The sequence below is a fragment of the Mangifera indica genome, chromosome 9, assembly GCF_011075055.1.
Source record: "Mangifera indica cultivar Alphonso chromosome 9, CATAS_Mindica_2.1, whole genome shotgun sequence".
Lineage (NCBI taxonomy): Eukaryota > Viridiplantae > Streptophyta > Magnoliopsida > Sapindales > Anacardiaceae > Mangifera > Mangifera indica.
In genome coordinates, this window is record NC_058145.1 from 13,204,048 (window position 1) to 13,218,833 (window position 14,786).

The 14,786-nt window shown below is 34.9% G+C and overlaps 2 protein-coding genes across 2 annotated transcripts; one reads left to right on the top strand and one right to left on the bottom strand.

Moving 5' to 3' along the window:
- The first annotated feature begins 625 nt into the window (after positions 1-625).
- LOC123225720 (enoyl-[acyl-carrier-protein] reductase, mitochondrial-like) lies at positions 626-3,607 on the top strand. Its single transcript, XM_044649836.1, has 10 exons — positions 626-847; positions 948-1,045; positions 1,406-1,537; positions 1,628-1,771; positions 1,841-1,943; positions 2,406-2,505; positions 2,643-2,719; positions 2,805-2,883; positions 3,054-3,172; positions 3,258-3,607. The coding sequence occupies exons 1-10, from the start codon at positions 666-668 to the stop codon at positions 3,349-3,351; spliced, it is 1,128 nt and encodes a 375-aa protein (XP_044505771.1). The 5' UTR covers positions 626-665; the 3' UTR covers positions 3,352-3,607.
- Positions 3,608-10,369: 6,762 nt separating this feature from the next.
- On the bottom strand, positions 10,370-13,836 carry LOC123225721 (mitogen-activated protein kinase homolog NTF6-like). The gene is made up of 6 exons (XM_044649837.1): positions 13,535-13,836; positions 13,060-13,189; positions 12,767-12,904; positions 11,209-11,541; positions 10,849-11,032; positions 10,370-10,754 (listed from the first exon to the last, which is right to left on the bottom strand). Exons 1-6 carry the CDS (start codon positions 13,687-13,689, stop codon positions 10,579-10,581), a joined length of 1,116 nt encoding a protein of 371 aa, XP_044505772.1. The 5' UTR covers positions 13,690-13,836; the 3' UTR covers positions 10,370-10,578.
- Positions 13,837-14,786: the final 950 nt, after the last annotated feature.

A 14,786-nucleotide genomic window follows, 5' to 3' on the forward strand; every position in this document is an offset into this window, starting at 1 on the left:
AATCAATATTATTTTAATAATATTTTAATATGTAAAATGGAGGTAATGATCTGATAACTTTTTAAATTATCTCTTATATTACATATCATATCACTATTGATAATCGATGATTATTAAAAATTTTTATTATTTATAAACTAAATAAAGTAATATAAATAATAAAAAATAAATTATTAAAATAATATTTATAAACCTCTACCCAAACACCTATTTAAAGCACAATTAACTCTTCATATAATATAAAGATGTGATAGAATATTTGAAAGAAATTAAATAACAAGTAAAAGATAATGTTTGACGAGAAATGCTATGAGGCATTCTTAAACTTTAGACGCCTCTAATACTAGTGCATCAAATTATTTTTTAATTAACAATATTATTATATATAACTTATTATTATTTATTAAATATAATATAAATAACTACAATTATACATAAAAGTAAATATAAATATAATGTATGATTGGAGGATTTTTTTTTTTTCATGCAAATACAATATAGAACAATTTTGTTACCATTTTTCGTATTTGTATTATTGTATGTCGGGACACTTCGTAACAACATCATTCACGAACGTATGTCAAGATAAAACGGCATCGTGTAGAGATAACTTATTAAAGCTTGAGCAGGACAGCACACTGTGACTATTGCATAGTCGGGGAGAGATGGCGTTGGCAAAATCAATTGCTATGAAAGCTTTCAGCAAATCGGCAGAAAGTTTCGGTCTCAAATGGGCGTTTTGTCGCGGTGCCCAAGCCCATCGTATTCGAGCCTTCTCGGCTCTTATGTCGCCGCCGTCCAAGGCCGTTGTGTACGAGCGCGAGGGCCCACCCGACACCGTCACAAAGTACACCTATTCACAGATTTTCTGTTTATGTATACTACGATACGCATATATATTTTTTAAGTTTAGCAGTGAGTGAATGACTATAATTGGAATATTGCAGAGTTGTAGAGTTACCGCCGGTTGAACTGAAACAGAATGACGTGTGCGTTAAAATGTTGGCTGCTCCAATAAATCCTTCTGATATCAACCGCATACAAGGTCAAAAGGTTTTTTTTTTTTTTTTTGTTTACTTTCTATGATTTGTTGTTGCAATTGAAAATTAGGGGAGTGCTTATCTTTTGTTAAATTGTGAATGATTCATATAAAAACATCCGTAAGTGAATTGTTATAATCAGATTTTCACGATCATTCTTATTTATCGAGTTGTAATTGCACAGATTAAGACTACACTAATACAATATTTTAATGTTATCAATTCACGAACTGTCTTTTCTTTTTATTCTTCTAGATTAAGTTAATTGATATAATCAAAATTTGTGTTTGTTGTATCTTATTGTGTGCCTCTTAAGTGTATGTTTTAAGACACCTTGATTGAGTAGAAATGGTGGTGTTATTTAGGAGTGTACCCACTGAGACCACAAGTACCAGCTGTGGGAGGATATGAGGGTGTTGGAGAAGTGTATGCAGTAGGCTCTGCAGTTGCAGGTTTATCTACTGGTGATTGGGTCATTCCATCACCACCGTCTTCTGGTACATTTTATTTTTGGCTTAACTTTGAAGGTGAAAGATATAATGGGTTGCTTGAGCATGTTTGGTGATGATGATATTTGTTCAATGAAGGGACATGGCAGACTTACGTTGTCAAAGACCAGAGTATCTGGCACAAAATTAATAAGGATTCACCTACGGAATATGCTGCGACAATTACTGTTAATCCCTTGACTGCATTAAGGATGCTTGAAGACTTCACAACTCTAAATTCTGGTACTTCCATAAGTTCATTTTGATAATCTATTCTTGACTGTTTTTGCTGATTATTCTGGCAATAAGCAGGAGATTCTATTGTGCAAAATGGTGCTACAAGCGTTGTGGGGCAGTGCATAATTCAGATTGCAAAATTTCGTGGCATCCATAGCATTAATATCATTAGGGACAGGTACCTTGAAGTGAAGTATTAATGTATTTATTTTTTGAATTTGGTGCATCTTTGAAAATTCTTAATTCGGCGCAATATATTTCTCAGAAGGTTCTATTTAGGTTATTTATGTTTTTAAACTTGTTAATGGTAATCGCTTTCAACAAGAAAATTATGGTATTCATTACCTCTTTATGATCCTGTAGACATCACCTTAGAAATGCTCATATATGCTTGAAGAAAAGACTTAAAAATTCTGTTGTTTCAAGGAAAAAGAAGCTGATATATTTACGGTTAAACAATGGATGCAGATAACATTCTTCTAAGGTAGAAAAGGTCCTATGGCTAGGCACATGCAAAATTTATAGAAGTTTACAATGTGACAGGAACTGTGTTTTTTATTCATCTTTCTACTTTCTGAAGTTTTGTAATCTGATGAATGATGCCTGCATAACTTCACTTACTATCTTCAGCTTGCTTTAGGCCAGGATCAGATGAAGCGAAGGAAAAGCTTAAAAAACTTGGGGCAGATGAAGTTTTTACCGAGAGCCAACTGGAAGTGAAGAATGTCAAGAGTCTCCTGGTATAATAATCTATTTACTCACCTTAATGGAAGGTTTTGATCTTTTGGTGTGCCTGGTTTATTAAAGGATTCCGTTTTTTAGTGTGTATTTGTTCTTAGATAACTTAAGCTTACCATTTTCCATTTCTGCATGCCAGGCTAATTTACCTGAACCTGCATTGGGATTCAACTGTGTTGGGGGCAATTCTGCTTCTTTGGTTCTCAAATTCTTGAGGTGTAACCCTCAGTACTGAATTGTTGAGTATTTGTTGGGTTTAAATTTGATTTGTCTTAGGAAAGCAATAACTTCTTGTTTGCAGACAGGGAGGAAGTATGGTAACTTATGGTGGAATGTCAAAGAAACCTGTCACCGTATCAACATCATCCTTCATTTTTAAGGTAAGCCATGATTTTCCAATTCTTGTTGGACTGTTGCATTGTGTTGATTTCTTTTCGGCTTCTGTTTGTACAAGCCTGGGCAGAACAATTATTTGTTTCTAAAATCACAATAAGGTCTTTGTTCATGATATCATCCTTGAGTTCATTGTCCTAACATGTCTGTTATGCAGGATATTTCCTTGAAGGGCTTCTGGTTGCAGAAATGGCTGAGTTCAGATAAAGCGACAGAGTGCAGAAATATGATAGATTATTTACTGTGCCTCGTACGGGAAGGGAAGTTAAAATATGAGTATGTTCTCCATCATAGACAAACTCACCAGTTAATATCTCAGTAGCATGAACTGTTTTATCAGTTGAGGTGCTCCACTTTGCAGGATGGAATTGGTTCCTTTTGAAAAGTTTCAGATTGCTTTGGACAAATCACTCGGATCACAGGGTAGCCAACCTAAACAAGTACTCAAGTTTTAGAGCTTACAATCGGATCGGGATTTAATAGCACTCTAGAAATCTACCCAAACATTACAACTGGACAAAGTTGTTCCCCTCTGGTGTGTTTCTGAACCATCCACTCTAGCGTAGTTATGTTGAAAAAGATCTTAGTTTCACAGTCAAATTGAATAAAAAAAAATTTGTGTTTTATTTTATTCCTTTGCAATTGTGCTATTAGCTGATTGTAAGATATCATTGAATAACGTCAATTATAAATTGAGCGCCATTTATGCAACTCAACAAGAGTCATTTCGTTGGTTGAACAATTGTGATGGGGACAGTACTTTGATTATAGAATTCAAGATGGGAGTGAAAATATGATACAAGAAAAAGAGTTGGTGCGGCAAGAGAACGCAATCTCTTATTATACAGTACAACCATACAAAGAACCTCTAGGTCATCTTAATTCTTGACGAAAATGATGTTATTAAACTGAATTGACTTGTACATGATACAACACATTGACTTTACTTGGTGAACTCTCCCTGGTCCACAGCCTCTTCCACAGTGTCAACAACCCGCAAGTTACGGCATAGATGATGATTTGATTTGTTCTACATCGAACAAAAATATGGTTGAATAGCAATTCAACACCAAATTAATGAAACGACGCTTTCCACTAACTCAGGTATATATCTAGTCATCTAGAGGCCAGGGTAACACGTAAGGGTAGAGCGGATGGCATCTTTTGGTAACTGAATGATGGCCCAGGAATTTGACAAGGGAAGGAAACTAAGAGTAGGCGTAAAAAATAAAAGAAAAGGTGTGCTGTGACAATGAATGTATGCTTTTTGCCTTGTTTCGATTCTGTCTCTTAATACATATAACAAAGAATGAACATTTGTACAGACACTTTAGAGGAACTCATCTACTGCTTACCAGATCTGCCGGAAACTTGGCATAGTTTTCCTTTCACTTGAAAACCCCCAACCTATTCAAAATTGAAAACCAGGGCGGTCCAGCCTGAAATGTAAGACAAAATCCAGGTTCTACTCTAAATATCTGAAATAAAATGTGTTGTTCATATTACTGACATACAAAAATATGAATCTACATTTGCAATATTAGTGAAAAAGACCTCGTTTGCACCTTTGATGTCAACCGAGGCTTTATCTCCTACCATACGTATGGTTTTTAAATGATGACTTACAGCAGTTGCATGGTTCACATCATAATGTCACAGGCTCAGGTTGGGTTTTGGACAACTATGAGTGATGGGGAGTTTAAGAGCGAGTGTGCGTGGTCATTGGGTTTGTGATGCAAAACTGTAATTGGGAGTGTTCCAGCCACAGGGTCTGCACAATGTTGCTATGGTAGCGCATTGAAGAGAGGACTAAGCCAACCCTGCACAAACTGGTTGGGAGTTAGAGCCGCTCTCCTGATGAGTCCAAGACAAGACGAAACTAGTGATCTTAAGCCAAAATGTGGGCGCATGCAAGATTGATCCTCGAGACAGCCCATCGAGGATGCCGCAAGGCAAGTCAAGAAAATTCGGCCTGTGACACTTGGTATCAGAGTCAAACCATCACCAATACTGCGGTAGTAAAAAGAGACCCTCCAAGCAAATTGCAAGGGGCAACAGATTGACCATTATATGCAGGACATGTGAGAATCCTGAAGTTAAAAAGCAAATGCCAAGAATACATCATGTCATAACGAGGAGGTGCACCAGGTGGAGGACGGGGGTCTTTCGGGGTGTCATGTGGAGAGTGACATGACGGGGTATGTCGCGCTTGACAAGTGGTCGGGCGTCCCTTTAGCCAATATGGGGGACACTCATCGTGTGGTCATTTGATGCGGCCAGTGGAGGATTAGGGGTATATTGCGAGTTGAGTGGAGCACGAGGGCGTGCTCCATTTTGAGTGGAGGAGTATGTCACGGGCTCAGGTTGGGAGCCCTAACAGAGCTTTGGGCAGCTACGAGTGATGGGGAGTTTAAGAGCAAGTGTGCTTGGTCATTAGGTTCGTGATGCAATAACTGTAGTTGGGAGTGCTCTAGCCACGAGACGTGCACAATGTTGCTATGGTAGCGCATTGAAGAGGGGACTAGGCCAACCCTGTACAAACTGGTCGGGAGCTGGAGCCACTCTCCTGATGAGTTCAAGGTAGGACAAAACCAGTGATCAAAGTCAAAATGTGAGCGCATGCAAGACTGATCCTCGAGACGGCCCATTGAGGATGTCGCACAGGCAAGTCGAGAAAATTCGGCCTGTGACAATAAGCATTAGGATGAAGAGATAACACTAGTTGCTTACCACGGTATCAGCATTCTGGAATATACTAATGGGTTTCCAGTTCCTAAAATGCCACAATGAACCTAACAGCAACATCTATCACCAGTTAATTCAGAGCCAAAGCATCAAATTTCAACAACATTAGATTTTATAATTGAAACAAAACAAGAAGGCAGTATATAGAAGATCTAAAAGATTCATAAACTGGGGAAAGAACGAGTTTAAAACCACTAGAAAATGACCATATTAAAGGCCTCATCAAGCCTGTAATATAGGGGATCAGTCAAGGCATTTCCTGGACATTTTAATTCAATGATCCAGTTCAGCTACAATTATATCTCTTGTCAGGAACAGTAAGATCCGCAAGTAGGAAAGACTTAGAGATTGGATTGTTCAGGCCTCTTTGCACTAACTATGTCATTCTTAAGAAAACTTGTCTCAGTATTTATTGTCCATTGGAATAGAGCATAGTCACTTTTGGACAGTGATATAAAAGCATTACCAAAGAAAAGACCTATGGTAAATTCTTAACTGTTCTTCTAGGTGTATCGAGCCATAGAGCTTTGCATCTCATAACAGCTATAGTTTGCAATTTAATCAGAAGCCTTCTCATTGATGCAAATAAGATCAAAAAAACCATGGGTATTTATAATTAGTACTAATTTAGATACTAATAATATTGTATCACTATATAATTGAATATTGTTTTAATCTTAATTCAAAATTATTTAATCACACGATGATACATCATCATCAGTACCCAAATTGGTACTTATTATAAATGTATATAACATCATTCAAATAAGATATGTAACATAATCACATAAAATTGGAAAAACATAAGGCAACCAGAATGTCTCTGCTTCAGTCAACAGAATCACTAACAATAAATGCTGTCTGAACTCTCTGAGAGTAGATTCTTGAAGCTATCTCTGTAACCGTTTTAGTTTCATTAGCATCATGTCCAATTGTCCATTTCTTATGGTGTGCTAGTGGGTCAAGTTGTCAAAGTAGGGTGCATTGTCATCCATTGAAAGCACATTTCTGCAGATAAAATCAATAAACACATCATGAGTTAGGAGTAAAAACTCAGGCTAGAACATTTCCAAAGCTTATGGTGAAAGAAGAAGATAATCCAAGCAATCAGACTAGTCACAAAAGCTTACTTAAACCCATATCTGGTCATCACTGCAGCGGTTCACCTTTACCAACAGCAACAATCAACCATTCTCGAATCTGTACCATGATAACATGTAATCAACATAGAGACAAACATACCGAGATATAAAAATCACCAAACACAGACGAATATGTGACTCATTTTAGATTTCTTTCTTCAACTCTGGCAAGCATGCTTGCATGTTTATTCACTGGCTGGCTACTAATATTAATTATCAGGCATTTAGCTATTCAGTTATATTTTACCTATCAATTATCATAATTCATTGGAGATGTAAACTGCAATAATTGGACCTGCTACATGTGGACAAAATCAATACTTTAAATCTTTTTTTATCCTTGCCCCCAAAAGTCCCTAGACTGTTGCCATATATCTGAGTTTTAAACTGAGAAGCAAGAGCTACTTGCAGCCTTACAGCCACAGTAGGCCTTACGACCACTCACAAGAACTAGCGGGATATAAATATATACCAAGTCAGATGCCCCTGGGGAATTGAACCCAGAGCTCTTGAACCAAAATTCTTAACCACTCACAAACAATTAGGATTTGATATTTGATATTTGATATTTACCATCACATGGTGAGCCAAGGGATACAACTTAAGTTTGTCTCATTAAACAGTTCACAGTGTTAACAAAATCAAAGGGCATATCAAGAGGTCGCCATGCCTGGTGGCCAAACATGTGGTACTTATAGAAACCCAATAAAAAATATTATATTAAATAAATAATATTAACAACAAATAAAAGGTATTAGCTCTTCTCATCAAGTTGTAATCTCCCTATCAACCAATGGTTGTCCAAATACACAAATAACAAATATTTTTCATCTTAAGTATGGTCACGTAAATTTCAAATCCCAACCTTAGAACTTTTTTTTTGCCAAATCCAATATCATCCACCGTAAGAATTCTTAGTCCAGCCTTGATCTCGTTATCTCCATTGTCAATCACAAGTTTTTTATGATTTCCTCTTCAGATAAGGGCAATGACCATGGTCTTTGTAGTTAATCACAAGTTTTCTTATGATTCTCTCTTCAGATATGGGCAATGGTGGTTGAAAAGATTTTTTTCATAACTTTCTCACCTTCCTCCTCAGACAATGGCGATGGTGGTTGTACTTCAATTTTATTGTCTTCCTCAATTTTATTGTCGGAACCTTCCATTTCAACCAAATGAGTTTCTCTTTCTTCTTGTTTCTCGTCAAATGCGATTACAATGTCATCTTCATCTAATTTGTCCTCTTCCACCATAAGAACCACCCATGACTTGTATAATTACATTCACAATTTTGATTGAGCTTTTCTAGTCTTTCATAACGAAGACAAATTTTGTTAACCCACATAATTCAAATCTCCAATTGCGTCAATCATCCGACAAATCTCTATCTTCCATTTTCATCTTATATCATATTAACTATCCTTATTCTCAAAATCATATTGCTCTGATACCACTTTGATAGAAACCCAATAAAAAATATTATAGTAAATAAATAATGTTAACAACAAATAAGAGATGTTAACTTTTCTCTAAAACCGTAGCCTCCTTATCAGCCAATGGCTATCCAAATACCCAAATAACAAATATTTTTCCTCCCCCTCCTCAATGCCAATCACTCATATTTATAATTCCAATTTTTTAAAGTTCAAATCCAAATATTATCTAAATCAAATCAAATATCCTATCATAAATATTCTATAATTAAACCTAATATATTATTCTAATTTAAATATATATCATTAATTAATTAATTAATTATAATTATTATTTATTTGATCCTAACGGATACCAATCCTCCAACCCTCTACTTAGAAAACAAATCAATTCCTTTTTCAGATGCTACCATATATATAACCAGTCTCCCATACAATGCTGTAACACGTGATATACATTTAAATCTAATTAATATTACAAGGGATCCTCAATGTCAGCATCAATATAAATTCCTTGAAATTTGGTAATTAGCCATAAATCATACTCGGTGTAAAACATACCTATTGGCCTGCTGTTTAAAAGGTGAATGGCATTGTACAACCTGCATTGAAATCGCAATATAAAGAGTTGATCAATGCAAAAGAACTATGCACCATATTTATCAATAAAAGAAAGCAGAGTTTGGAGTAAGATATTAGTTTCTGATGGGAACCTGTTTATGGTGTCTAGCAGTCTCAAAATCTGTCAGGTTCCAGCAGCAACACAGCTCCCTCAGTTGGTTCCAGACTCTGCTATTCTCCAATTCCAGGTTAAAATCACACTCAGCAACTTCCCAATAATGCCGCAGCAATTCTCACAGCAAAAAGAAAGAGAAATAAATGAGCAGATGCAATTGTGTTCACTTCAATCCTCAGCAATTTCACAATAGCATTCAAGAAACAGAGATGAAGAAAGAGCAAACAACTTCCACGTTGTATTCATTACTGCTTAAGAAAAGAAAGCATTACCATAGCATCAAGTCCGTATTGCAAGCAAATAGAAACGAGAATAATGAAAAAAAGAACAGTAGCAACAGGGTTTTGAGAGCCAGCCCTCTCCAACAAAAGCACACAAAAGCTTTCTCAACAAAATATTACCATTCCTCTCTACCTTCCCTCTCCTCTCATTACAAAATGTACACTGGTGAAATATCCTAAGAGAATGGTGGTCCCACTCCTTCAAAAGTTGCTGCTCGTCTATTCTGGATGCAGTATTTCACTCAACACCAATTCAGCTGATGAATTTCCCAAACTGTCCCCAACTATATGGCTCTGGTTTGAAACAGCTGCTGGATTCTCTGAGCTTCTTTCCTTTTTTGTTCCCTTGGGCCTGCGAAAGTAAACCTTGATAATTAGGCCTCCATCAGTTTCCAAAATCAGAAAGTAGCAGAAACTGTGAAGGTAGAACAATTACACCCAGAAGTTCACTCAACTCAGAGGCTCTTTCAGATTCACGAAAACCACCTCCTGTAGATTAAGAATCGTGGCTAATGAACTTACTAAAATGCATTCTTTACTACTCCAATATCCAATGTGTAAATTCAATGCCAAATATTTTTACATAATTAATACAACATTAATCATCGGCAGAACCCCAACATAGAATAACCCACAGAGAAACTAACGACTTACCTTTAGTCAAGAAAATATAAGGAACCTTCAGATCACCTGCCGAGAATATTTAAAAAAAAAAATAGTTGAGGTGGGTCAACACGTAGAGCATTTTGAGAACCACCAATAGGTGTATTTCCTAACAGAACGACACCGTCGATATCAAAGGCGATACCAAATGAAGGAATTGAGCGATAAGTCAATAAATGTGTTTGAGAAAAGAATCAAATATAAGCTTAGAAGGCAAAACGTTGGGATTGTGAGCAGAGTTATGAGCATGGACGAGAGGAGTTGAATAGTGATGATATATTAGGTCAGTTTCGGCTCTGTAGAGCTTTTTCTTAAGTTTGCAAATCTCATCTTGTTTTTCTGGCAATCGATCTTTGATCAAATGACAGTTACTGTTAATAAAATTGTTACATTTGGAGGGATCTAAAAAAAATACCAACAAACCTAGTTCTGTTTGTACGCAATCAACTAAGATTAAGCTCTAATACTAGTTGTATCTTAAAAATATCCAGTTATTTATATAAATTCCATACTGCAACTCCACCCTATCAATACAAGGAGGGAGAACCCATCTACCAAATTTTTCTGGTAGTACAGAATTTCTACACATACGATATACATGCAAGCATTACAAACCATAATCAACTCTTTCGATCACTCTATCGTAGCAAACAACGTAAACAAAGGACAGGTGTCAGTCAGATCACTCAAGCATCATATCAGGGTTGAACTTCATACACTCTCTAAATACGAGTTCTTTTATATCTCTTTCATTCAAGGTTGTCTGTTCAAAGTCAAACATGAAAGGATACGGGCAAGTGGGCTCTTCGTTGATCTCATGAAGACTTGATAGATACGCATGATTCAATGCTTCCTCAACTTTACATGCATCAAAAGAAGAGATGTTCGTATCAATATGAGAATGAGAAAACTTAATAGGTTTGTTGCAGATATATTGTGCCAAGGGGCATACCAGTTATCCGTTTGGCTGGATCAAAAACTAGCATTTTCTCAGCAAGATCAATTGCCAGTGGAGACACGCTTGGGAACTTCTGAGAAAAGGGTTGCTTGGGTACATGTGGAAGCTGCTTGACATACTTCCGAGCATTATCACTTCTTACGAATCCAAGATCTGAATCATCTGGTGAACCTAGCAGCTGTTTTGGAAAAATAAAGAAATTTATTGCAATTAACATCAGAAATAATACCTTACTGACCAAGATATGCAACTAGTTCATAACTTAATTCTCGAAACACCTATACTACATCTTTACCATGATTATGCTACTTTGACAGTTTTAAAAGTTGGTAACTACATAACAAGGATGAGTACCTCAGTTATAAGTTTCAACTGCTGAACATAATCTTTACCAGGAAAAAGAGGCTCCCTCCTTATAATCTCCATGAGAATGCAACCAACAGACCAAATATCAATTGCTGCAGTATACGCGGGACAGTTCAGCAGCAATTCAGGGGCTCGATACCATCTGGTGACTACATACTCAGTCATGAAATCTGTCTCTGAAGTGGTCCTTGCAAGCCCAAAGTCACAAATTTTGAGATCACAGTCTGCATCAAGAAGCAGGTTGCTTGGCTTTAAATCCCGATGCAATACATTTGCAGAGTGTATGTATTTCAGTCCCCGCAATAGTTGGTACAGGAAATACTGCCAAAGACATTAAACAAGCTATATTAGTTATTTCCATTTATTGCTTGACACAAGCTCATTTGTTAAACATATAACTGATTTCAGAAGCCTTTAAGCTCATATATAGCCATTCCATTGAATTTTGAACTAGATAATAAACATTGAATCAAACAGACATAATTTTGGCAATGTAATACTCATGTAATGACAATTGACAATAAGAATGAAAGATGAGACATAATTTTCGCTCCTTGATCATATATAAGGATAAGAAAGAGTGAACTATTAGCCTCTAGTGCGAAATGCGGCTTCTCTTTCCAACATAACAGTATTAACCACCTTAGTATAGCTGGTTGAGCAATTCAGCATCTGAAAATCTGTTTCCAACTCTAAGTAAGTATTGTTGAAACACTATAGTACACACTTATTATGTTCAGAAGAACTTAACCTCCCCACTTAGAAAATAGACTACCATCAGTTTATCTACTGGCATAGGGAAATCATTAAAACTGCATATTTGTGAAAATTATTTGCTTTAGAACAGCGATAATATCTAGTTACACATTCTTTATAACAAAATGAAGATGCTAAATTTAACTAGACCAAAATTCTATATTTGATGCAAAACATCTTGTTGACATGCCAGAAGTAAAAGCTTCATATTTACATGGTTTTGATAGCAGAATGTATATATAATAAGTGAAATTGCATGATGAAATATTGCATTAAACTAAAATAAACATAACTCATAGAATAATTGCATCATCAAGTAAGAAGTTACATAGTATAGAAGGCAACACTGTAGGTTGAGTTATCTCTTAAGGTTTGTTTAGAACTTCCACGTGGAATGAGTAAGGAAAGAGCATCAAGTTTTTTAATCTTCTCTACAACAAATTTTACTTCTCAGCCTAAATGGATCAATCATGAAAAATAATTATTTGGCATGTTAAAGAAGGATGAAACTATGTCTCCTTTAAATGATGTTATAAACTTGTAAATCAAATATACATTCGGTATATGAAAACATTAGTAAGCTTTGTCATTTGATATGAAACTAATCAAAAAAAAAACTGCCTGATCACAAAAATATTGCAAACCATCTCACAAGTTGATGTTTGAAACAATCTTACAGACCCACCATGTGGATAATTTTTTTCTCCATGGAGCAAATATGTGATGCAAAGAGTTCATTCAATTAGATAAACCACTAGTTTATGAGTAGGAAAGATAACAAGCAATTTACCTGACAGTGATCATCAGTTAAAACTTGGCTAGAGCGAATTATCTGATGTAGGTCAGTATCCATCAGTTCACAAACAATATAAACATCATTGAACTTTTCCTTATCCATCGGCGGAATTATGTCCTTGATCTTGATAATCTACAACATACAACCGCCTTAATATCTCTACTTCACAGCACAAGAAAATCAAAAACAAATAATCTGTTCTGCAAATCATGCACAATTAATTCAAAACAACAATCATACACACAATAAAACACATCGAAAACGTGAAAGTTTAGTAAAGTATATACATTGTCATGATCCATGTGGCCTAGGAGTTTGATCTCGCGCAGAGTTCTCTTAGCATCAATTATGTTATCAAATGCATTCGTAATCTTTTTTATAGCAACCGGTTCTTTTGTCTCAGAATTTGTTGCACTACTGCATCACAGAACAATGTTTAACACATGAATATGTTACTATCTCAAAATTAAATTCAATTTTAAACATACCTTAATGGATGATTAAAATAGAAAGAACCGACAGAATATCATCATTAAAAACGCAATCAAAACAATGTAAAATTAAAAACTAAAATAATTAAAAAAAGAATCATAACCTTATCATATCCAAACAGTACAAAATTTACTAGGATATAAATTTTGAATCTCTATAAAATCGATTTACTTTTTACAAGCTCCACAGCTTAAAACTAAAACAGATTTTTTACTTCCAAAAGTTGAAAGACAGAAACAGAAAGTTCGAAAGGAAAAAGAAAAAATATACCAAATGATGCCGTATGCGCCGCGACCGACGGGCTGAATTGGAGGAACATACTTAGAAGAGACTTGGAAAAGGTTTCCGAGGATGTTGTACTGCACATATCTGCTTCCACACATTGACATTTCTCTCTCTCCTTTTACAGCAAATTCGTTCTCCATTTTTTAAGAAGTGGAGAAAAAAAAACAACAAAACAAAATGGAAGCTGGAGTGTTTTAAGTCAAGTCTTTGCTTTGGAGAGACGGATGAGAAAAGAGAGACGGGAAAGCGAAGGGGCCGTTTATTTTTGGGTTTTGAAATTTGAGAATGATATGAAATCAAAGGTGTTTTTTTTTAAGCTGACCAATGAACGTGTGTATATTTTTGTTATAACAGTGTTATATTACAAATAATTAAAAATTAAAAATAAAATAATATTTAATTATATAATAATATATTATTATTTATATATAAAATTACACAAATAATTTATTATTTTTATTTTTTTCCCATGAAACAATTGGGCTTGGACCAAGACTATAAAGACTTTCACTATCCACACGATGAAGTGGATTGGCCTTTTTCAAAGTTGAAAATAATTAAGGCTCATCCGCTATTATTCATGTAAATTTTTATCTAATCTTAAAAATATATTTATAATAATTAAAAATTTTAAATATTTATTTATGAATTAATTTTTATTAAAAAATTTTATTAAAAAAGGATAAAATTATTATTCTTTATCTAAACTTTAATACCCAAAAAATTTACATTATTTTTTCTTTTAGTTTAAAAAATTAACATTTTTTCACTTATAATTAAGTTTTGAAAAATAACATCTTCTTTCTTTTCAAATTTCCCAACGAATAATGACCTCTCTCTCCCTCTTAGTGTCTTCTCTTTGTCTAAAACTCTCTTTCTTCAGTTAAATTTCGTTTAGATAATAAAGACGTTATTTAGACAACAATGATACGTCTAAACCAAGAGTAGACATCGAAGATGACAAACCCTTGGTCTGAGCACATCGTCATCTTCTAGACGAGAAACATTTGTTTGGATGACACTTTCATCATCTAAACAAAGGGTTTTGTTTGAATTCTTTAAATCCGATGAAATCCAGTTGAAAGGAGAGGATTTTAGATGGAGAAAAGGCATCAAAAGGTGAGCTATTGTTGAGAGGGAGAGAACAATTATTATTTATCAAAAAATTTGAAAATAAGGAAAAATATCAATTTTTAAAACTTTATCTTAAAAAAAAATGTTATAAATGTTAAAAATA